Raw genomic sequence first — 23,754 nt, 5'->3', positions numbered from 1 at the left:
AGGCAGTTTAACAGCTCTCTCTGAAGATTCTAAACTGCTTCAAGCATTCACTTACAGTTTCTTCCTGCTATCTGAAGATGGTGACATTTATCACTCTTTACCCAAACCATCTCCAGTTAGATTAGGTTTTAGTTATTTTATGTAACTATTTATTAAAGCCATTATTGTTCGTTTTTAAACTACAAACTACATGTTTGTTATTCTTTGAGTTAGTCTTTGTTTTTAGGAAGGCAGATTTAGAATAGTCTGACCCACACTTTTGCTGTTTCTGCTGATGAAAGCTGAACTCTTAACAAGTTTAACTTTCATATTTGCATATTTTTGTTTCCCCTTAAAAGGGTTAACACCCTGGGAAACTAAAATTGCACCCCATAAAATCTAACTCATCTAATAATTAGCATCTCTACCCCCATTTCCCATAAACATCTACTGTCTCTTTTTATTTTCTATATAATTTTCTAATATTTTATAACAACAATACATCCTTTTAATTATAACATAATCCAAAACTCAATCCCTTTAATCCCATATATTTCCATTGTCCCTCCATATGTTATTATTAAAATATTCTAAAGTATACATTATTTAACAAAAAATCATTTTATATCCATTGTCTTTTTGAACCCATATTTTCCCATTAATTCCACATCTATTTCCATTATCCATCCACATGTTATTATTAGAACATTCTAAAGCAACTATGCATCATTTTGTAAAAAAAATGTTATGATCATAACACAATCCAAATCCATTATCTAACCATAAATTATGATTAGGATCTTGTAAAGCAACTGTTTATTTTATACAAATTCATTTTACAATTATTGTCTTTATCATCCTAATATAATCCAAATCTCATTCTCTTTAAACATATATTTTCCCATTAATCCACCAGGTATCCAGGATTCTTAACCCACTTTAACCCTTACACTTTAATTTTTATACTTAACTCTTGGTTTTTATCCTATGCCTAACAGATCTTAACGTCACTGCCCACCACCATTGCCCAAGTAATACATCCATCCTCAAAACAGACATTGTTGGAAGCAGAGAACTCACCCCATGCCCCACAATCCTTTCTCTCCCAGAAATTCTCCTTAGCAATAACAAATTCAGTCTAGCCCAGGCCAGACAACAGTAATGGTAAAGTGAGCAGGAAGCCATTTTGGCTTTACTGGGATACTGGTAAAGCGATCAGAAGACCAAAGGGTAAGATGGTTGGGTAAAGGTAAAGGTAGTTCCTTTACATGAGTGTCTAGTTGTAACTGACGGTGCTCATCTTCGTTACTAAGCCGAGGAGCCAGCTGCTCTGGTGGTCATGTGGCCAACATGATTGCACCAAATGCTGTTACCTTCCCACCAAAGTGGTACCTATTGATCTGCTTGCATCTCCATGCTTTCGAACTGCTATTTCGGCAGGGACTAGTGACAGTAGCCCAACCCATCATGCAGCACTCGGGCCTCAAACTGCCAACCTCCCAATTGTCAGAATTGCCATCTTAACCACTAAGCCACTGCATTCCTTAGATGGTTGGTTACCCAAAGACATTTCAGCTAGTTGCAAAGAGGAAAGCAAGAAAGCAACAGGGAAGGCAGCCCACTGCCTGGTAGGATCTTACCTTCTCCAACTCCTACTGGCTTTACCTGTTCAAAATCTTCCTCCCAAAAGGAACATTTGATGAAAACTAATGGAAGAACTCTGCCAAGAGAGAGGAGGGAAGCATGAGGCCATGGACCAGGTAGGTCTCTGTTTCAGGTCAGCCCTGTTGTCCCTTGGGAGCCTGCTGTGTGAAGTTGTGATGCCATGGAATGGTGATGGGAAATTGTGGGGTTTCCACAGCAGCCCCCAAATGTCAAGTTTCCAGCCTTTGTATGAGGGTTTTGCCTTTTATCCCCCTGCTGTGGTCACCAAATGTGGGGGTTTACCAACCCTTATCCAACCTACTGTAGGGTTTACATTTGGGCAATCACAACAATGCCAACAACTACGAGGATTCTTCTCAGGCAATCTCACTACTGGAGCCAAATGTTGGATTTCTATTCTTTAGCCCATCATCTGTGAAGACACTTTAGCCCATCAAAGGTGAAGGCTTTCCTCGATTCCCACCTCTGCTGCCATTTAAGGACTTCCTACAGTCCCACCTGTATAACGCCAACTTTGAAGACCATCTAAATGCCCTCAAGGTGCCTTTGAGGAGTTATGCAACTTCTATCCTCAGTGGATATCAGCACCTTTATATTCACTGCTGCCACCACAAACACCTTGTGTGTCCAGACTCTCAGATAGGTAGCATTTCCAGAAGACAAAGCTTTATTAAAGCACCTGCAAACAACAAATCTTTATTTACAGGAGTTAAACATAACACAGAGTTTATTTATTTATTACATTTAAAACACATTTTCTCTTTCTCCCCTTCCCTCATCTCAAGCTACTTCAGACACTTATCACTCACTCAGCTCAAACTTCCTTCTTTCACACTAACCCTAGTCTGACTCAAACCCTTTCAAGCTCTTTTCTCACTGCATTCTTCTCAAACCCTAGGCTAACTGAAACTCCCCAGTTCAAACTGAACTCCCAACTGTTATTCACCAATTGACATTCACCAGCGCTATGCAAATATCAAGCATCCCACCAATCAATATGCATGTTGGCAGTCCATTCTTCCCCTACCAACAGCTCCTTATCTCATATTCTAATGTACAATTCGTAAATCAAACATTTTCAATTATAAACCCATGACAGCACAGAAATGTTGTTTAATTTACTAGATGCATAGTAGATAATAAGGTAAGGAGCTGTTGTGAGGGGTGACAGAATGAAATGCTGAGGATGAGTGATTAGTAGAATGAGGTGATCTGAATAAGGCTGTGAATGACAGTTGGTGAATGACAGATGACAGCGGGGATAGTGGTTAGTTAGTGAGGTTTGTGGGGTTGAGAGTTATTTAGTCAGGTTTAGGAATGAACGTGTGGTGTTTTAAATATATTAAATGATTAATCTGCTTTGTCATGTTCAGCTTCTGTTAACAAAGTATTATTTTTGATTTCATACAGTTGGCCTCCACTATCAGAAAGTCTGGATTCAGACAAGGTGAATAAAGAGGGATGGTGTCAAGTGGGATAGAAGTTGCATAAAATCTCACAGGACTCTTGGGGGCATCTAGAAAGTCCACACATTTGATGATCCCACGGGTGGGACAGGATGTAGTCCTTAAAATATTGGGAGAGGCGGGGATCAGAGAAAGCCCTCATTCTTGGCAATTGCAGTGAAAATTATCAAAGTCTTCTCATTTGGTGGATTAAGGGACAGAAACCACACACTTGGTTGCAGTGATGGGATTTTCCGAAGAGAAACACCACACAGGTAAAAAAACCCAATGAAGATAGAATTCAAATTCATGTTCGCACAGCATAGATTTCAAATCCATTACTTTCCATTCTCTGCCACCTCACCAGGAGGAATGTACAAGATGCAGCCATGATATTGTTGCTAAGACAGACTTGCAGGTCATGGTAAAAAACTAAGCCCTCCATGTGGTTTGTCCTTTTCAGATGGTTTCCCTTCAAAAAGGTTCGAGACCAACAATGATAAGATTTGTGAACAACCAAATGGTGTCAACAGGCATCTCTTGCCACTTTTTCAAATATAGATGAATGGTTGCCAATAATGTACAGTCTGACCTTTTTATCCAGATTCTTTATCCATGGATTCAACCATCCATGGCTCGAAAATATCCTCAGAAATATAATTCCAAAAAGCAAACTTTGATTTTGGCATTTTATATAAGGGACAGTATTTTACTACTCCAATGTATTTAATGGGACTTGAGCATCCACAGATTTTAGTGTCCATGGTGGATCCTGGAACCAAATCCCAGTGGATACTAAGGGCCACTGTATATGGCAAAAAGGAAGTAAAGTGAAAGACAGTTTTGAAACATTTCCAGCAGAAGGAAAAAATGCTCCATATTCCTGACATTGTATGGTGTAACCTCTGATGTGCAAAAAATACGGATCCTCTTCCCACCATCTTCAGATATTAACAGAAAACAGAAATGTACATAATTGAAACAAGTGTTTTATTTATCTCTCTTCAGGGCAGGGTTGCTGATTGTGAAATCTAGAAGAAAGGGCAACACAATCAACATATTCTCTCAAATTTTAATCATGGTACATAAGAGTTTTCTTCCATGTTTGCCTACAGTAGTGAATGTGACTGTGTTCTTAAGAGGTGGAAGATTCTTTCAGAAGGTAGCAATATCTACTATAATTTGTAGCTAATGAACCCAGGGGAAGTAGATGAAGAGGCAGTGGAGTCAGGGAAGGTTTTGAAGGTGCATGTCCCATCTAGGGTTGCCAGAGTGAAAACTGGCAATGCTTCCTGCCCCTTTAATGACCACATTGAAGAGAGAATTTGAACAGGTGTTGAACACAAGTTGAATTACCCTCTTTTGTACAGCTGTTAAAAAAACAGACAACCTTAGATCCAGCCCTTCACTCTGGCAACCCTAGTCCCATACCTTCACTTGGATAGAGAAAGGGTAACAACTATTCCTTCATCATGTCTACCATTTGGACACCAACACCTGGACTTTCTCTAGTAAACAAGCCTAACAACAGCCATCTTTTACTTAAGCCACTCTCCTTGCACATGCATGTAAACATTTCCATAAAGAATGCATTTACTCCTCTTTCCTTCACGTTACATGTAATGCATGTCTGTTCCAACACCTCTCAGATTCCTGTTGCATCAATATGTAATAATAATAATAATAGGATTTATTATTTATGTACTTAAAGTCTTTCTCCTGTGGCAGAAATGGGCAACTTCAGAGAGCCCATGGGCCAATTTCCTTTGTCTAGGACCCTCCATTGAAGGGAAGGAGAGGAAAATAGTTTTTTAAAAAAGTTTTGGGCGCCCTTCCATACTCTCTTGATTTGATAGGGATAGTGCCAATTAATTCTTTGTTGTCTCACTTCTCCAGTTGCTTTTAAAAACGTCCCAGTTTCTCTCTTCTCTTCCCACTTTCCCTTTTTGTCCTCTGGCTTAGTTCAGCTGCTGCAAACTGAGTTCAAAGGGCAAAAGTAATTTGCACTCAGTTAATTCAGTAAGGGGAAGGGGAGGCAGAATCTTGCCCTCCTTAGTCAGTTTACAAAAGCAAATTGCATCAGCCCCTCCTTGTATGTTCTCCCTCATTAATAATTTTTGCCATCTTGACCACACTGCGGTTGCTTGGCCATATGTGTCCCAGTTTCCATTTGTGAAGCGTTGGAGGATAATCCCCAAACTCCAGCCTATAGGCAGTCGGACAATGGTTCCCTGACACACTGTACATATTATAACAGTAATTAACATCCCAGCCACAAGTAGGCGCTCATATCCTATTTATCACGTTTCTTTTCTTGGTCCAAGCTAGTATCATATAACAGTCCAAAACCTCCTGCCTCTTGGCTTTATACAAAATACTTTCCCCCACTTTTGTCCCCTAACTAATCTCTACAGTCAAAGGTCCAAAACACACTGCAGAAATAATCCAGACTGTTTAACTGCCCTGGCTCAGTGGTAGGGAATCCTGGGAGCTATAGTTTATTGTGGCACCAGAATTCTCTGATTGAGAAAGCTAAATGTCTCACAAAACTACAGTTCCAGAATTCCCTAGCATTAAGCCAGGGCAGCTAAACTGGTCTCAAACTGGATTATTTCTCCAGTGTGTTTTAGACCCTAGTTAAACCTCAGCTTGCCACCCCATCATCATACTCACAGGTTTTGCATTTCAACTACTGTTCGCATAAATATCTGTTCATAGGCACTGCCATATATGTGGTGTCCATAGGCACCATGCATCTGATAAAGCAAACACGGCCTATGAAACCTTATGCTACAAAAACTTCTCAGTCTCAAGGACTCCTTTGCATAATGCTACACTCTGACATGCTATGTCTTTGAATTCTGTCCATAACATGGTACAGCTTGACAGGATTCCCTCACTTTAAATTATACTAATGAAACATGGTGTTTTTTCCCCACTTCACACTGGCTACATGAGGCACTATACCTAATACGTTTCCTTTTTTATAAAAGTAAGAGGTGGGCCTTGTAGATTTCATTTGGGGAGCATCCTTCCTTTTCCTTCATAATTTGAGCCACTGATTGTGGTTGGGTGACCCAGTCTGTGAATTAGTTTTCCATTGTCAGTAGACACCTCTGACCTCTGTGCCTACTGAGTTATATTTTCTACTATTGCTCTCATCGGATAATCAAACTGAATCAACACCATGGTTTGTCATCTAAAACTAGTAACAAACCACTGACTACCATTACCAAACCACTACAAATCACAACAAAAGCTTCCTTATAGAGTGAACTGAGTTTTGCTGCAATAAATTAAAATGTATTTTAAAAGTCATTTTGGGGGCTTTTCAAAGCTCTCCTTTACCTCCAATTCTTATAGCTCTCTTACTAGACATTAGAAAGTCACCAAGGGCCAAAAGACTGCAGAAATAATCCACCTTGAGACTGCTTTAACTGCCCTGGTTTAGTGCTAGGGGATTTTAGGAACTGTAGTTTGTTATGGCAACAGAGTTCTCTAACAAAGAAGTCTCTGAAGATGCCAGCCACAGATGCTGGCGAAATGTCTGGAACATGGCCACATAGCCTGAAAAACCCACAAAAAACTAAAGAAGTCTTAATGCCTCACTAAAATACAGTTCCCATAATTCCCTAGCGTTCAGCCAGAGCAGTTAAAGCAATCTCAAACTGGATTATTTCTGAAGTCTGTTTTGGCCCCAAGTCTAAAAGGCCAAGTGAGTGAAGTCATTAAAAAGGTTTAAAAATAAATAAATAAAAGTGAATTTAAAGTTCGTGATGTGATTCTCCTGATTAACTGACCTTTAATGAATGCTCTTAATAACAAGTACTTACAGTTAAATTACTCTGAGTGGATTGGGGTGGCTGAAAAATATCTCCTGAGGTAGGGAGAATTATAAATATAAAGTAAATATAAGAAAATAAAACAATTGGAGTTGGTTGGGGAGCAATGATGAACAGTATTTCCTATAACAATGAAAATGAATATTATAATAAATATTGTTTGGGGGGGGGTAACATAATAATTTCACACAATTCCTGCCCTCATTTGGTGTATGGTTCTTGGCCAGTTGGCAAAGGAAAAATGGCCCCCACCAAAGTCCTGGTGCATTCCCACTACCTGACGTAATGCTCCCCCCAGGTATTCTGGCTAAAAACATGCTAGAGACTCTCATAATAATCATGTGGATACCTGCACTAAACCACCAAAATATCATATATTTCCATGCCACTTCTCTTCTCCTTCCCTTGAGAATCTTCTCTCCATCTCTGTTTTGAGCCCAACAACACTTTGTCATCAAACACCATACACTCATTCCAGACACTCCATCTCTTCTCCAGTCTCCATTTCTCAAATTCCTAATGGTACTTCAGTCTCCCCATTTTATCCACATCTATATAGGTCTCTGAGGAACCTAAATACCCTAAAGGCACCAGATCCTGTCTGAGCTTTGAAGCTAAGCAGAATCAGCCCTAGTACTTGAACTGGGAGAACACCAATGAATACTAGGTGCTGTGGTCTATATACTTGAAGGCACATGCAGACACACATTTAGGTCTTTCCCTATAACTGTTCTGAGCACAACAGCCAACATACTGAGCATATATCCTCTTTGCTGATTTATACCTTCTGTTAACTGTCTGCTAACTGTAATTCCTAGGAAACCAAGCAACACCCCAAGATTTCTGATGGTTCATAAAACACCCTGGGGATTGTAGTCCAGGAGTGCAATAACTTTCCCAACTCCACTGCCTCCAAATCTTCAGAAATGTTTTGCCATTTCTTCTGGGGCTCTATCATCTTTCCCCACCTTGAGCTTGTCAATAGTTCCACCCATAAAATAAAAAGCTTCTGGCAACCCTATTGCCAAGATTGATGGACTAGATGCAATCATTTTTCATCTTCCATTTTCTGTTTTTCTTTAACTCCTGCAGCCACAACAGCAAAAAATAACTCTGGAAAGAATGTGCGTATGTAAACAGCTGCCTTTGCAATAGGATTTGCCATGAACACTTCTTGTTTCTTCCTGTTCACTGTTCTCAGAATTTCATCTGCCACTTCAACTGGGTGGACACCGTAGGCCAGTTTTCTGCAAAGAACTGCAAAACAGACAGAGAAGAAAATATTAAAGCACGTGCTCCATCCACCCACTGTTGCCTTTTGTCCTTTTATCTTATCAAAACTGACCACAAGTAGTTTTTAGTCTCTAGACAATTATCTAAGGGATTATTTTGAAAAGTTAACATCACATACTTTCCAACTGTCACAATTTGAGAGGGACAGTCCTGATTACTCCTCTGTCATTCAAATTTTTCATCTGCTTTTAAAATGTCCCAGTTTCTTTCTGTTGTTTTCCCCTTCCCCCTTTGTTCTCAGCTTACTACAATTGCTGCTGAGTTCAAAGTGCAAAAGGAGTTTGTACTCAGTTAACTCAGGAGCACAGAGATGAGAGGAGGGATGGAATCATGCCCTCCCCAATATGGTTAGACAAAAGCAAATTGCTGCAGCCTCTCCTAGCTTATCTGTTTGTCTTCATTAGTAACGTTTACCATCTTGACTGTACCCCAGTGTTGCTTAGCCACACATGTTCTAATTTTTATCTGTGAAATGTTGGTGGATATGATATTGGTGACTGAGCTGGTAAGGGGAACCCCATAGCATTTACAATAAAATAGATTTTAAAATAAAATAAAATCAGTATGGAAACAATTTTATAATGGCGAGGAATTACTGAATAAGAACCGGCAACCACAAACATTTTTGCTTATTTTAAAGGATTACAATATTTTTTGTAAGAATAGACACATTCTAGAAATATAGGATGTATTTTCTCTCACCATTTATGGTAGAGACAGCAATTGCTTTATACAGAGCTATCATCCAGTGTGAGCAATGAAGCTCAAAACAATTGTGCTTACAACAGCTGTCCATTTGCCCAAACCCACCAGGGCAGGACAGAAAACAGTACTCCTTTATAGGTTGACCATATGACATCTAAGTCCCTGAAAAAATATTGCTACTAATTCCTTGGTCGCATCACAAGTTGATGATACTGCATGATGTAGAACAGAAGTGAAGAACATATCACCCTTCAGTTATTGTAAGACTATAGCTTGGATTAGCCCTTGCCATCTTAGCCAGTCATGAGGAATGAGAGCAGCTGCGGTTCAACGATATCAAGAGGGCTATAATCTTTCTACTAAAGCATGGATGGGAAATACATAGTCCACAATGTTGCTGAATTGCAGCTGCTCCCACATGTGGCATGATAAGCTCTATAGCGTATATGTAGTAAACTATAGCCCACTATCCTAATGGAGAGTCTTTTCAGTCTCTTCCCACTCCTTGGACAGGAAGGACCCCTATGATGTGCCTCCTCTATTTCCTTTTTATGCCAGCTTCACTACTCCTTTGCCTCTATGATCCTTCTGGTCTTTCCTCTTGTCCCAAGCTCCTTCATCCCCATGCTATTCTCTTACATTTCCATATGGAGGATTCCAAGTTGCTAGGTTGTGGCTGAGCATTGTATGAACATATGAAACTTGGAGTCACAGTACTGACACAAACACCAAACTCCTGCAGCTCTGCCCTCAAGCAGTCAAAGAACCCCAGAGCAGCATGCTTTGAAGCAGCATCTAGGAGCAAAACAGAGACAGCATTATTGACAATAGGATGGATAGATGGACTTACAGGCAGAGCTATGTTGACCTCTTAGTCTTCTTCTAACACTTGGGCTTCACCTCTTTCCATATACTTAAAAATAGATGTGAAGGTTCCTAGGAGTCTTTTAATCTTTTAATAAATACAGCTAATTTCAACCCCAGAGTATAAAATATGTGTCTTGTAGAGCACCCTATTATTATTTAAAAAAACAAACAAACAAAAACCAAACCCCATCCCATTTTACAATGAGCCTTCCCCCTCCCATGATCCTCCAAAAACTTTATCTTGCAACATTTTCAGAAATTAAAATTTTACAATATGTGTATTCATATGGCATAAGAAACCAGGATACCACACGAATAGCATGCTAGTACATGCTGATTCTTTTCTTCCACTTGCCCAGAAGAAGCTTGCCAAATCATAGCTTCATTCTGTATTTGGGTTTCAGTTGTCTGGCAGTGGGCAGCTTCCCATATCTAGCATGTTCCCTTACAGCAAACCAAAGAAAGCATCCAGGGCTTGTGCTATTATGCAGGCAGCTGATGGTAAACCAACCATGGAGTAAAACTGTGTACTTTGTTTAACCGCTGCTGCACTAGCACAATAATTTCCATGGGGGTAGAATTCAGAGACATAGCTGTATTAATCTGGAAGAGCATGCAAAAAGATCTTGTAGCATCTTTAGGACTGAGTGAAAAAAGTTGTAGAATAAGTTTTTGAAGACTTGATTGCATGTGAAAAAGTAGATCAAGTCTACGAAAACGTATGCTACAACTTTATTCACTCAATTAGTTTCAAAGGTGCTACTGCTTAGCATACTATGTATTCATCATGACAGGCCAAGGTTCCTTTGAACCCTGGTTTCTGTTATGTTATGAATGCATCCAAATGTTTCTGTTAGCCTATCAGTGGCATATTATGCTGAAAATACTTAAGGCAATACTTGACCAATAGCTATATTTGTCAGTGTTGTATCAGAGATTCAGTCTGTTCTTTGGCTTCCACTAACAACAGACACAGGCTCTTAGGAGGAACATAAACTTTTTAATTTTAGTATAAAGCCCAGCTGAGGCCTGAAACCATCAGCAGTAACAACCCTAACAGTAACAACAGACAGTAAGTTATCTTCCCATGCTTCATCTGAGATGCAGACAGACCCTCCTACAAATCTAAACTCAATTCACCACATTACTATTTCATGCAATGTACCACAGTAATGCCAGTTTTTGACATCTGATAAATATTTATGTTGTGGCATGTGGCTGAGATGGGACCTGCTTTTCTTCAAAGAGTCTAAGACTTAAACAGAGTGGATTTGTGAAAACCATTTGTAACCATATTAAGCAGTCCATACTGTATAGCTACTATTTTTGTAAACTTACAGGCAGCACGGAAAGGGACTCCTACTTTCCCCTGGATGTTGTTGACTAATATAACTTGACCGGTTCTCCTGGAGATCATGTTGGGAATAAGAGCTGGGGTGGGGTGGGGGTAGGGTTTGAGGAGAAGATGGAAGAAAGCAAATGGTATGAGTTTCAGCTACCAGAGGAAAGGGTATATCTTATTTAACTCTAGTCTCCCTCCTTTCTTTTCATTGCCTCCATAACAGTTAAGGTTTTATAGATCATTGAGGATAGTATCACAGAACTACACAGACCAAAGAATCCAGAAATACAGCTAGCCCAATACCTTGAACAGTTAGTAATGGACTGGCACTGCCACTTTGTTTACCTTTAAAATTGTATTCAGTGCCAAAACAGTACTCTATTTCTATCCTGTCCTCAAAGGTTTGCAATTTATCAGTGGTGGCTCATGGATTCAGGAGAGAGGGAAATGGCTCATCCAGAATGGTGGAAGGATGAAGCTCTCTGCTTGGTCCACAAGCTGCACATGAAATATACACTTGATAAACAAAATCACAAGTGGGAGGGAGGGAACAAAAGTGGCATAAGAACAGAAAAATTGCCTTGCTAGAGCCGATGGAGGTGTAACAAAGGAAACTGCCTTAAAACTACAGGCTATTTTTCAATTTCCAATTTTATTATTATTAAGCAGCCAATTACAAGTTATAGCCAAACTGAATATTTTCCCATCTAGACCAGTATCATCTCTATAAACTCCTCTCCACAGCCTCAGGCTCATTTTAACTACTCCCTAATCTTTTAAGAGATCATGCAGGAATTAAACCTGGGACTTTCTGCCTGCAAAGCATATTTCTGTATCAGTGTACTACAGTTTGTCTTCTTATTCTGTTGCATATTTCTGCCTTTTTGCATGAGGACTGTGGATGTTTTACAAGAGTTCAGATTCTCTGTGGAGATCTGAATTAACCATTTGCATGCATATTTTGAATAACATCTTTAAAAGCTGTAGGCAGTTAGTTGTGCAATTCTATGTATATGTGTCCATCAGCCTGAAAACACACCATGTTCTCCTTAGAGAAGGACATTGCTGAGTTGTTTGTACTCTACAAGGGAACATGGGATGCTTTCAGACAAAAGAAGTCATATTAAAATGAATCTTAAGACACTGCAGTTATTCTGTGTGGGTTTTTTTCTGAAGCAATTGCCCACAAAAAATGGTGGGTCGTAGTTACATTTATACTAGAATCTTGTGCTATTCTTTAGTGGCTTGCCAGAACCTCTCAAATAGGGCACAGTGGTAGAAGAGCTGATAGCTGAAAACTAATGAAGAAACTCTGGGGATCAATCCAGTGTACTGTGGGTTTCACTGAGTGCTAGACTTCCAACTAAACACTGTCCACCTGACTCAGGGATTTTAGTAAGACATCAACTCATAGCACACAGCAGATAAACATTAGTGGCATGTCATTAAACAGATAAGGACTGAGAAAAAATGCAGTAGACTAGAAGTAAGTACCTGCAGGACAAGGAATAACAGCAAAGTGTAGACAGAAACAGATCTATGGCTGCATCCGCACCACAGAAATAATCCAGTTTGACACCACTTTAACTGACAGGGCTCAGTAACATGTAATTCTGGGAATTGTAGTTTGTTGTGGCACCAGAACTTTCTGACAGAGAAGGCTAAGGACCTTATCAGACCCATCCCCCCCCCCCCGGTTTTGGGCATGGGAAGGGGATGCTGGGGGCCATGAGAGTCTGAGAAAAAACGCATTTTACTGCATCTCAAAGTGTCTTCAAAATGGCCCCATTTTGTCACCTGGTGCCAAGCCATTCCCATTCAGGACTGAGGCGTGTCCTTTGCTTCAGTCAGAGGACACTTTGAGGTGCGGTAAAATGCATTTTTTCTCAGACTTGTGCAGCCCTGAGTGGCCCCTTCCCATGCCCATAATTGGGGGGGGGGATGGTTCCTAATGTCTCATAGAACTACAGTTCCCAGAATTCCCTAACATTGAGCCATGGGAGTTAAAGTGGTGTCAACCTAGATTGTTTCTGCAGTGCGGATGCAGCCATACAGTTGAAAAGGACCTTGCCAGACCTCTTCATGGGCCACTGCTCAGGGTAGGTATTTTGCCACTAGACTGACTCTCCTGTATTGTTATCCAGGTTCTGTTTAAATAACTTGAGTGAAAGAGAGCTCTGAAATTGAAGCTAGCTACTACCAGGGTGAAATGTGAACAGCAACTGCTTTTTCCTGGGATATATTCCTCAGTGGAAACAAAATTTTGTTTACCTGTTGCAGATCACAAGCTTTTGCCACCTCTGTATTTCACAATGCCTAGTGTGCTGGTGCTTCTCAATTATTGTTTAAATGCAGGCCTGAAACAGAGGGTGGTAGGTGGGGAGGAATTCAAAGCCAGACTGCCAGAGGAACATGGGTGGATCCATTCATAGTGTCCCCAACAGGACTGGAGTAAAACCTACACTCCACAAGAGAGACCTGGCTAGCTTGGCCACAGAATTGCTAGTTCCAACTTCCAGAGGTCTGTGAAAACAGTGGTGGGCTCTCGGCGGAAGAAGCCCACTTGCAGCCTTTCACATGATGTACCCAGTAAGCTGCAGAGCTCAAGCTAATTGCTCTGGTTCAGTTAAGGCCCTGTTTGGGGAATTTGGTAAATGGCTCACTTTAGTTTAGGCCACATTAAAGGCTACCTGATTCAAGTCAGATCCATATCCAAATCTTCATACAGAAATCCAAGATTTGGCTGAGTGGAAGCACATCCCATGTAGTACTAATAGTCAATGAGTTCAGCTGATACTGAACATATTTAATTTCCATTGATTTTAATGGAACACAAGCAAAACTGGACAATTGACACCCATTATAAGACACAGTAACCATTAGTGGAATATTGCTCTATTGATAACATTCAGGAAGATACTGATCACTTACAGAGAATGTTCACTAGTGTCTTCAAAGTACAGGTTGAGTCTCATCCAGAATTCCAAAATCCAAAATATTCCAAACACTAAAAGTTTTTCATGGGTGGCCAAGACAGTGACACTTTTGCTTTCTGATGGCTCAACATACACAAACTTTTTTTTCATGCACAAAATTATTTAAAATATTGTATTAAATTACTTTCAGGCTATGTGTATGAGGTATATAAGAAACATAAATGAATTTTGTGTTTAGACTTGGGTCCCACCTCCAAGGTATTTTGTTATATACATATATGCAAATACAGGTTTTCCAAAATAAATAAAATCCAAAATCCAAAGCACTTTTGTTCTCAAGCATTTCTGGAGAGTGAGCTTCAACCTGTACAATTCCCAGGATACTGTACTTGGGGAAACCTGCAACAAATGCAGATAAACTAATACAATTTTAGTGTATTAGTAAATAGTGTAGATATGCCTAAAATGTACCAAACACCCCCCTCCCCAAGAGAGTAAACAGCAAAATTGTGACCCATCCAATGTTCCATCTTTCAAGAGAAATAACAGGAAGCATAGTTCCAGATACCTTTGGTGAGTGTTATAGGCCCAAAATAGTTGGCATCCATAATCTTTTTGTCAAGTTCCAGTGAGATATTCTGTACTGTTCCCTTCAACTTAGTGCTAGCATTGTTGATGAGTATATCCACACATCCATAGCAATCTAAGATTTCTTTAGCCACATCTTGGATACAGTTTACATCAGAAAGATCTAGTAGGACAAGCTTCGGTGTAAATGTCTACAAAATAAAATACTTGGTTACTGCAATACCTTTTTACTATTGTATGCCATACTTGTAAGTCAGAGCTGTGTTTACATATTTTTGAAGGGAAAAATGGTGAACAACCTCCTGAGTTGCAAGTACCCTGCAGAGGAACATATAATAGCAACCAACTGCCCACATTACACACAACATACTAACTAGAATTTACTAGATCACTGCAAAGTAATTAAACCAGGGTAGGATAAACATGTAGCCTACCTGCTATAGAGAGTATTGAAAGATGTTGAGTTTTGTAGTCCAACGTCATCTGGAGGACTACATGCTGCCCCCACACCTGATGTAAACTGAATTTAGGGATTACTTCATGTGGACATTACTGAAAACTACTGTACAATCCAAGAAATTCGCAGTACCTGTAGATCCTTTGACTAAAGTGCTGCTTTTTCCAGGAATTTTGGGCACTTCTGCTGTCTCTACACAAGACTGCCCAGTTGTCACTTTTCATGTCCACTTTAATCATATCCAGGAATGACTGCCTGAGTTTATTTGCATCAACAAAATGTTCATTGTGAAAGCTAACTCTTTACAAAAAGACTGTATCATTCCTTTGATTTCATTCAAAATATTTCTATACTCCCTTTCCTCCTGACAGATTCAGTGGTGCTATACTAGAATAAAAACACAATTTATAAAAACAACATGTCCATAATGTAATATAAAAGCAAAGTAGCAGGGCCTTAAAGGTCAGAAAGAGGCAAGGCAAACATAAGAGATAAAGTAACAACACCCATAGCATCAAAACACAACAACAGCCCTGATTTAAAATGCTTGCAAAGTATGTTTTGTCCTAGTGTTAAAATTATTTTGTTGCACACTGTTGTAGAAAGTGTGCACAGTTGTGCTGATGTATGTCTCACCCAAGGTTTGTTTGTTTGTTTTTTAGACATCATATGACACCCCTATATCTTCATTTTACACACCTTAGTCTTCAAATATGTGGTCTATTGACTTGTTTTGCTACTAAGAGTTTTTCTATGTTGTGCCTTAATTGTACATGTTCCCTACTTAAGGCACAGTGTTAGATTTCGAAGATCATAACCCTATTTTTTCAAAATTTCTTTCTTCATTTGCATATGAGTTTTATTATACTTGGTTGCTGCTGTCCTCAGTACAATAGCTTAGATACCCTTTACTCATCTTCTAGCTATAATTTCTTCTGTCCTTTATTTCTTAACATAATTTACATCTCTTATCTCAGTTGAAATTCCTTGCAATTTCTATCCTGTTAGGAATCTTGAAGTTCTTACCACTAATCAGTACAGTATATGGAAAAAAATTACAGCAGTTCCTGGAAAGCTACTGGGAAATTTTGCGAGCTGTAGTCTAAAAAGGACTCCCCCCCCCCCCACAAGCTCTGCCCAGAATAACATCTTTTGCTGCCTCTGAATGAGACAGCATGCTCCACCAGACCTGAAGGCCATGAGTTAGCTTAGGGGGTACAGAGTAGGCTGATTGGCGCACACACCTCTGTCACCATCCTCTCTGGTGCTGCCCACAGTGCACTCAAACAATGCTGGAAGGCAGCAGCAATGGTACTAGCTTGAATCATGACCACATTGATACATGACCAGCTGTGAACTAGCAGAGGAGGAGCATGGTAGCTTTAAAAACTCTCTGTGTCTCTTCCTCAGAACACCCAACCTGCCAGTGTTTGTGAGGACCACAGATTCCTGGGACTGCTTCCTGCCTGATAACATCAGTTATCTCCCATCAGTCCCTCGCTCGGGAGAGGAGAAGAGGACGCACCTGTTTTTGCCTACTTTGAACTTTGATCTGTTATAATTGTGTGTGTTTTTTTAATTAATTGTGTTAAACTGTAGTTTTTGATGTTTATTATGTTATATAGATTATGATTTTTGACATACTGAAATTGTTATTTCTATGTTTTTTATCATATATTATTTATATTTAATTTGCTTAATATTGTTTTGATGTGAACTTGTGCTGAGGGGTTGGGGAAAGGTTTTTTATGAACCTTGTTTGATTTATAACATTCTTATGTTTTCCTATTGGTTGCCACTGTATTGATATTGTCTGCTTTATATACAGTAGTTGGGAGACTGGGAAGGAATTCATTTGTTTTTATTGTATTTTTATTGTACTTCCACTGTTGCTAGCCGCCCGGATTCCTCGTTGATTGGGCAAGATACAAATAAATTATTATTATTATTATTATATTATTATTATTAAAGGGTTGCTGTCCAGTGGGTAGTCTGGCCTTGCAGCTTCTTGACCTACTTCCCGAGGTAGAAGACCTACTTCTGACTATGCCACCTGTAACATATGGAGAGAAGATGACTAGGAAAGACAGCCAAGCAGCCAAGGCCAGCAACAAGCACTAACTGTTTTCTTGTGGAAGTGGGGCTGGGCTAGTCTGAGCCATGGAGGAACAGCTGGGGATCTACCACCTTAGGAAGCCACATCATCTTGTCTAATGGTAGAGCTGGCCCCGAACTGTAAGCTGGTCAGAAAAGAAAGTCTATATAAAATTCTTATTAAAAATATACATACAGCCCTCCGTTTTCATGGGGGATCCGTTCCAGACCCCTCTGCAACAATGGAGACCTAACCCCATAGGCTTGAAAGACGCATGTGCCCATGAATGTGCACAGGGGTGTGCCGCGGAGTGTGTGTGTCCCATTGAAAATAACGGAGGTTACCCCTCCGTGAATATTCAAGACTGTGGACCCTAAGTGTGTTCGACAGTGGAACACCCTCCCTCAGAGTGTGGTGGAGTCTCCTTCCTTGGAAGTCTTTAAACAGAGGTTGGATGGCAATTTGTTGGGGATGCTTTGATTGAGAGTTCCTGCATGGAAGGGGGTTAGACTGGCTGGCTCTTGGGTCTCTTCCAATTCTTAGATTCTAAGTCCACGAGAAATGAGGGATTCTATAATTCTAAGTCCGCAAGAAAGGAGGGGTGACTGCATTCATATTCTCTGCTTGTCCATTATACACATGGAGAGAGACATACACAAGACAATTTCATTGCCTTTACATGGATCTTCAAGCTGTATCTTTATACAGAGTACTTACTGCAGTAGGATCAGCTGCACTGGTTAAAGAATCATAGAGACCTTCTAACTTGTCCAAGTGTTTACCACAGAGAACTAGCCTGGCTCCACCTGTGTGAAATACACGTGAGCATTCTGCAAAGCAAAACAAAAAATCAGTGAATAATACAGGTTAATGAAGCTGTATTCTTGTTAGAGAATTCGCTCTTGCCACCAAACAGCACACACACGCACACAAGCACGCACACTCTATTGGATATATTTCAACTAGTGAATCTTGCCAGAATCTTGAAATCTATATGTTCTGGTCACAACCCACAAATTGCATAAATATGCATACAGCTTTGTTTACAGACTGTTCCTTTACAGTGCTGTGTACACTTCAGGGTATAATAACTAGAAAGGATGCTGATCTAAACATGTCTCAAATCATGATGCTTCAATAAGCAAATCATCCCACATCCAATACAGTAAGAGTGGGTAGAATACAGCCATACATATGCTATTGGAGTGCACATCATATCAGCCCTGTCTAGGCAGCACAGTAAATGCTAAAGAATGCTGGGAGTTGTAGATCCACAAACTACAAGCCACAACCAGTTTACTCTAGAAAAGTTCCTTTCATTTAGGAGATTAAACAGTTTGTGGATTGCATCCTTTGGAGCCATAATTTTTCATGACACTAATTAAAATTTAATTTCCTTTTGGATAACTTTTGAATAACATTGCCAATGTTTGAAGTTTGTTAGGGCTTGGTTTAACACATTGGGCCCATTTGTGTGGCTCTTATCAAATGTTTGCCCAGCCCTTTTGGCCAAAAAGCAAGAGGTTTGAATTATGTTTGATATATGTTAGATGCCAGGAGGAATATTCTGGAGGAGGACACGGCTGTCTAGCTGGAAGCCTGAACAGGAGTACTCCTATTGGAAGTGCTGCAACATTTTTCTTAGTTTCTTTATTTACTGGATTTATATTGCACCTTTCTCCCAAAATGGGATTCATTTTCTTATAGATTGTGTGTCTGTGTGCACACCTAAGTGTGTGTTTTACTCTCAAAACTTCTAAAGCCAATGAGTACAACTCTAATCTTCCAAAAAATGTCCCATGAGTCATTGCACTGAGTGATCCTAGCAACAATTTCTTCAGATGGAATTAGCAAATTCCAAAATATTTTTCTACTTGGTATCATCCATTGTTTTGTTTCTTTTTAAAAATATGACAGGATACATCCTTGAGGCTGCTGCCACACTACAGAATTAATGCAGTTTGACACTGCTTTAACTGTCATAGTTCCATCCTATGGAATCCTGGGATTTGTAATTTGTTGTGGCAGCAGAGATCTCAGACAGAGAAGGCTAAACATCTTACAAAACTACAAATCCTAGAGCCGTGGCAGATAAAGCGGTGTTAAACTGCATTAGTTCTCCAGTGTACATGCAGCCTCACTTTCAGTCTTGGTACAGCTCTGCAAATCTCTTGCCTTCAGAAAATTGATGCAAATGATCTCTCTCCATAACTCTGTGCACCTCCCCAGCTGCAGTTGCCAAGTGGTGCATATGAGCCATGAGGATTTCTCAATTGACAGCTCTCTTTTCCACCTGCCTGGCAGGCGGCAGCAGCAGGCCTAATGGAGAACTCCATCCACCAGAGGTATGAATCACTTTCCATTCCCCTGATATCCCATGTCGCTATAAACCCAGCTATTAACTGAACCACTGCTACCTCTTCAAGGTCTTAGCCCCAAGGCTAGGAAACAGTTTAGCTGCACGATAACCCTCTGCATATCATCTCTTGGTCCCAGAACTTAAAGCTCAGCACTGGTGCATAACTAATAGATTATAGAAATGTTCTATTTATACCATCTTGCTGCCACCTGATAGTTACTGTATGTGCAATTAGATCTCACCACTACAGCACAGCCACCTTGCTATAAATAGAATCTTCCATTTCATATCAGACTTACGGTTTGAGGGAGGCAGCTTTGCAACTAATTTTGGATCTACCTGCCCACATTTCTCTGGTTGTATCACGAAACTGTTGTAAGGATGAGATTTTTAAAATATATCTAAAGCAACTTTTTATCACTACTTCTGCTTTGTGTAAGACGTGAATGTTGTCTATGAGCTATACGCTAAAAATTGGCACTAGAAATAAATCTATACATTTCACAACAATAAAAGACCCAATTTCTGTTACAGAATCTTTTTATCAAGGTGGACTGATTTGCATATATGTATGTATAATTTGCTAATGTACATTTTTCTGTTGCTCATGTTCACAACATGTGATTTGTTTGGTATTTGGACCAAACATTACAGCCTGAATGTTAACATTTCAGTTTCTGCAGAATTTTGAAATGGTTTCAAGATGCAATGAAAGGGGAAGAGTGCAGAAGCCACAGGAGAACAATACCCAAGCCAAGGTAACAATATATAGATTATGTGTTGTGGAAAAGAAAAGGAAATTAAACAACCAAAAATAGATAGATGGAAATAAAGCGAGTAATCTGGAGAACATCTTCCTTAGCCACTTCCTTAGCCACATGGAGAGGCTGCACTGAGTAACGGGATGGACTACTGGATGATCTTCAAGTTCTCTTCCAATTCTCTGATTCTAATAATATAATTGAAAATTATTCTACTCAAACATACCTGTTTTTTTAATGTTCCCATAGTTGCATTGTTCCCTTCATACCCTGGCTTCTAATCAGAATGATTGGCTTCTTAGCCTCTTAACAATGCTCCTTGCATTTCTGTTTTCATTTACAACCATGAATGCTAGTAAACCTGTTCTGTTCCTTTTTATTGGACACTAAGGTTCTTGGGATTCTGGATATTTCACATGTCAGAAAACATATCTGGTATCTCCAGTCACAGCCATTCAGAGTTCTAGAATGTGAGTTTTTGTGCATTTGTGTATTTATTTGTGCAGTCACACTGTAGGATATTAATAATTTGCTACATCTACTTACCCTTGCCCATACCAGACAGAGCATCAGTGATCACTACAACTTTACTCCGCACAGCAGATTTTGACATCATCTGAACAACTGTCCGATAAATATATACGATCCCACTGATTACAACCACAAGCAGTGGGAGAATTAAGACAGCCAGGATACCCATCTTCACCTGATATGAAAATGAAAATAAAATAAAATAGGTGATACAACACTGCAGTCACTTTTGCCACATACAATTTCAAAAAAAGACAATAAAAGACAAGGAAGCTTGAAAGCTAGTAATATTTCAAACTAAGAATCCCCCATATATATATATCTATATATATCCATATACAAAGAGCTTTATAGAATTGCAGAAAGAAATTCTGTGCTTTGGGAAGTCAGTTTTCAAATAAATCCAAATCTTGAGAAAAAAAGAGTATGACATACATCCAATTTGAAACTGTATTGGATTACTTTCCCTATTACCTAGAGCATCCTATGAATAGATTTGAAGTCAACACTGTTACAGGATAAATACTCAATTCATTATCACTGATCCAAGAAAAGAAGAGGAAAGAATTATGATATATTGTTTACTCAAACTAGAAATTAAAATCAAAGCTTCTGAAAATATGTCCATTTGACATCCACCAGAGGTTGTGTAACAAAGCAATAACTTACTTGGAATTGCACGCAGTCAACAAGCTGATGAGGTGGTATCTCCCGCCAACTGGTTTATTCAAGAAGTTTAATTAAACTCGTAGGCATTTTTGGAAAGGAAGAGCACCCCTGTACTGAAGCCTTTTGCCTTGAGCGAAGGTGGCTATGTATAGTGCTAAGCTGCATGACAGAGTTCTAAAAAGTAAATATAGTATCGGTGGCCTGAGCCACATACCTGACCTATTTTGTTTCACAGAGCTTCAAAGTCTTTCTACAGCCCACAAGAGCAGACCAACTGAATGAGACAACGATACTGCAGTTACTTATTTAATTATATTTTTGCAGGGGAGACTGGATAAAGGCTAAGGTTGCTCTTGGAGCCTCTTTTTGTTTGTTTGTTTTTAACTAAGAGTGCCAGAATCATTGTGAGATTCTTGGCTCACTTCCTAAATGTTAGAAGGTGAAATCCTTCACATTTCTCATTGTGTGGTGGCATCTACAGTATCTCATTGGTGGAAATCCAGTGAAAATTGTTGTTAATGTTTTCTACATGTAATATATGGTGTGTTTTTTTAAGTACATACATATGTATGCATGTATTATTCTTGTTGTTTTCTTTTTAAAAAAAAATACATAAATGGCTACTATGCAAATAAATACATAAATGGCTACTATGCAGATTGTCCTTATTTTTGAGATTTGTCCAAACCTCAGTGACTGTGTTAGTGTGCTATGCATTGTAACAATTACACCACATTGACTGCAGAAGAGCAACAACTGTACGGATAGTTCAGAGCTATAGTGGAACCTGCTCTCATGTAAATGACACCTCTAAAGTATGCACCTGCCTTTTGTATTCGTGTTCTATAGTATAATACTATGATAATTTGTAGTACTTTGTAGTACTACAATAATTTATTGTACTGTGTCTATCCTTTATAAATACACAGTTGGATCATAAAAGCTAAGCTATAAAGAAAAAAGGCACTGTGACCTCTTTGAGCTGGCATAGAGCAAGAGGGTCACAGTATAAAAGTGAACTTTAGTAGAGAAGAGACAAGGGAGGAGTGGACATATCTATATTGACAAACCAGCTAATGATTTTCTTGTTCTTCAGAAGCATTCAGCTGTAGGAGAGCAAGAATGGAAATGCTGAATGGAAGGAATACGTTTTGGCAGGGGGTTCTATGACAAAATCTGTGAAAAGGGGGAAATCCAGCTATGTATTTGTGTGATTACATTGTAATTACGGGAGAAAACCGAAGTCAACTCTTTTTGGACTAAGTTTAAACAATTGGTTATGAAGAGATGCAAAAATCATGAGCTTCCATTGTGGACACTGAAAAGGCAGCTCCTTGAAAAATTATGGGCAGGTAGTGCATCTCCAGAGGAGAGAAATGACCTAGTCTTGCATATGTGCCCTATAGGTGTCTGCACTGCATCTCAGTCCCCAAACCCCTATCCAACTGAAACTTTTGTATTACTGAATTCAAAGACAGGACAAAATTAAAAACTTGCTCGTGTTGAGGGCCCTCAAGTAATGCACTGGCCTCCAGCTATCTGCCAAGAAATCAATGCATTTTAGGACTGCCTGCCTAACACCTCAGCATATAATGTAAAATGCTTGACGCTGTGGGACACTCTGCTACATTGGTAGCCTTTGTTGTTCCCGTCCCTTCCAATTTGTGGGGTGTACCTTCAAGTCATTTCTGATGTATGGCAACCCTAAGGCAAGCTTATCATGCTATTTTTTTTGGCACGACTTCTTCAAAGGGGGTTTCCACCACTGCCTTCCTTTGAATGAAAAGGCCCAAGGTCACCCAGTGGACATTCCTTGGCCAAGTGGGGTTTTGAACCCTGATCTCCAGTCTTGTGGTCTGCATAGCTATTCATATTGAATTGACTGGAGCACTTGATAATTGTCCAGGTTTTTTTCTTTTGTGTCCATGGAATCAGAGTTTAGTCATAAGAACAGTGACTGGATAACAATGATCAGCATCTCTGGCCTCATTCTCACTTACAAATAATTCAGCTTGCGATCTGAATTGATGGATTGGTTCAGCAGCGGAGCATCATTCACGCTACACTTGTACTAATCAAAGCCCTCTTCCGCGGCTTCTTTTTCCCCATCAAGCCTGACACTCCAGTCCAGGCAATATGCTGAGGAAAGAGCAAGGGTCTGCAGTGGCAGAGGTTCCCTCCCCACATCTAACTGTGCATCCCCCCTCCATGGCAGGGGTG

General features: G+C 39.7%; 1 protein-coding gene across 1 annotated transcript; it reads right to left on the bottom strand.

Annotated features, from left to right (window-relative positions):
• Positions 1 to 4,062: 4,062 nt before the first annotated feature.
• Positions 4,063 to 21,962, bottom strand: DHRS7C (dehydrogenase/reductase 7C). The gene is made up of 7 exons (XM_042454361.1): positions 21,535 to 21,962; positions 20,881 to 21,040; positions 17,932 to 18,044; positions 14,643 to 14,853; positions 11,135 to 11,227; positions 9,569 to 9,724; positions 4,063 to 8,188 (listed from the first exon to the last, which is right to left on the bottom strand). Exons 2-7 carry the CDS (start codon positions 21,032 to 21,034, stop codon positions 7,980 to 7,982), a joined length of 936 nt encoding a protein of 311 aa, XP_042310295.1. The 5' UTR covers positions 21,035 to 21,040; positions 21,535 to 21,962; the 3' UTR covers positions 4,063 to 7,979.
• Between the last annotated feature and the right edge of the window lie 1,792 nt (positions 21,963 to 23,754).

The sequence above is a fragment of the Sceloporus undulatus genome, chromosome 2 (genome assembly GCF_019175285.1).
Source record: "Sceloporus undulatus isolate JIND9_A2432 ecotype Alabama chromosome 2, SceUnd_v1.1, whole genome shotgun sequence".
Lineage (NCBI taxonomy): Eukaryota > Metazoa > Chordata > Lepidosauria > Squamata > Phrynosomatidae > Sceloporus > Sceloporus undulatus.
Note: the sequence above shows the minus strand (reverse complement) of the source record. Positions and strands in the feature narration are given on the sequence as shown.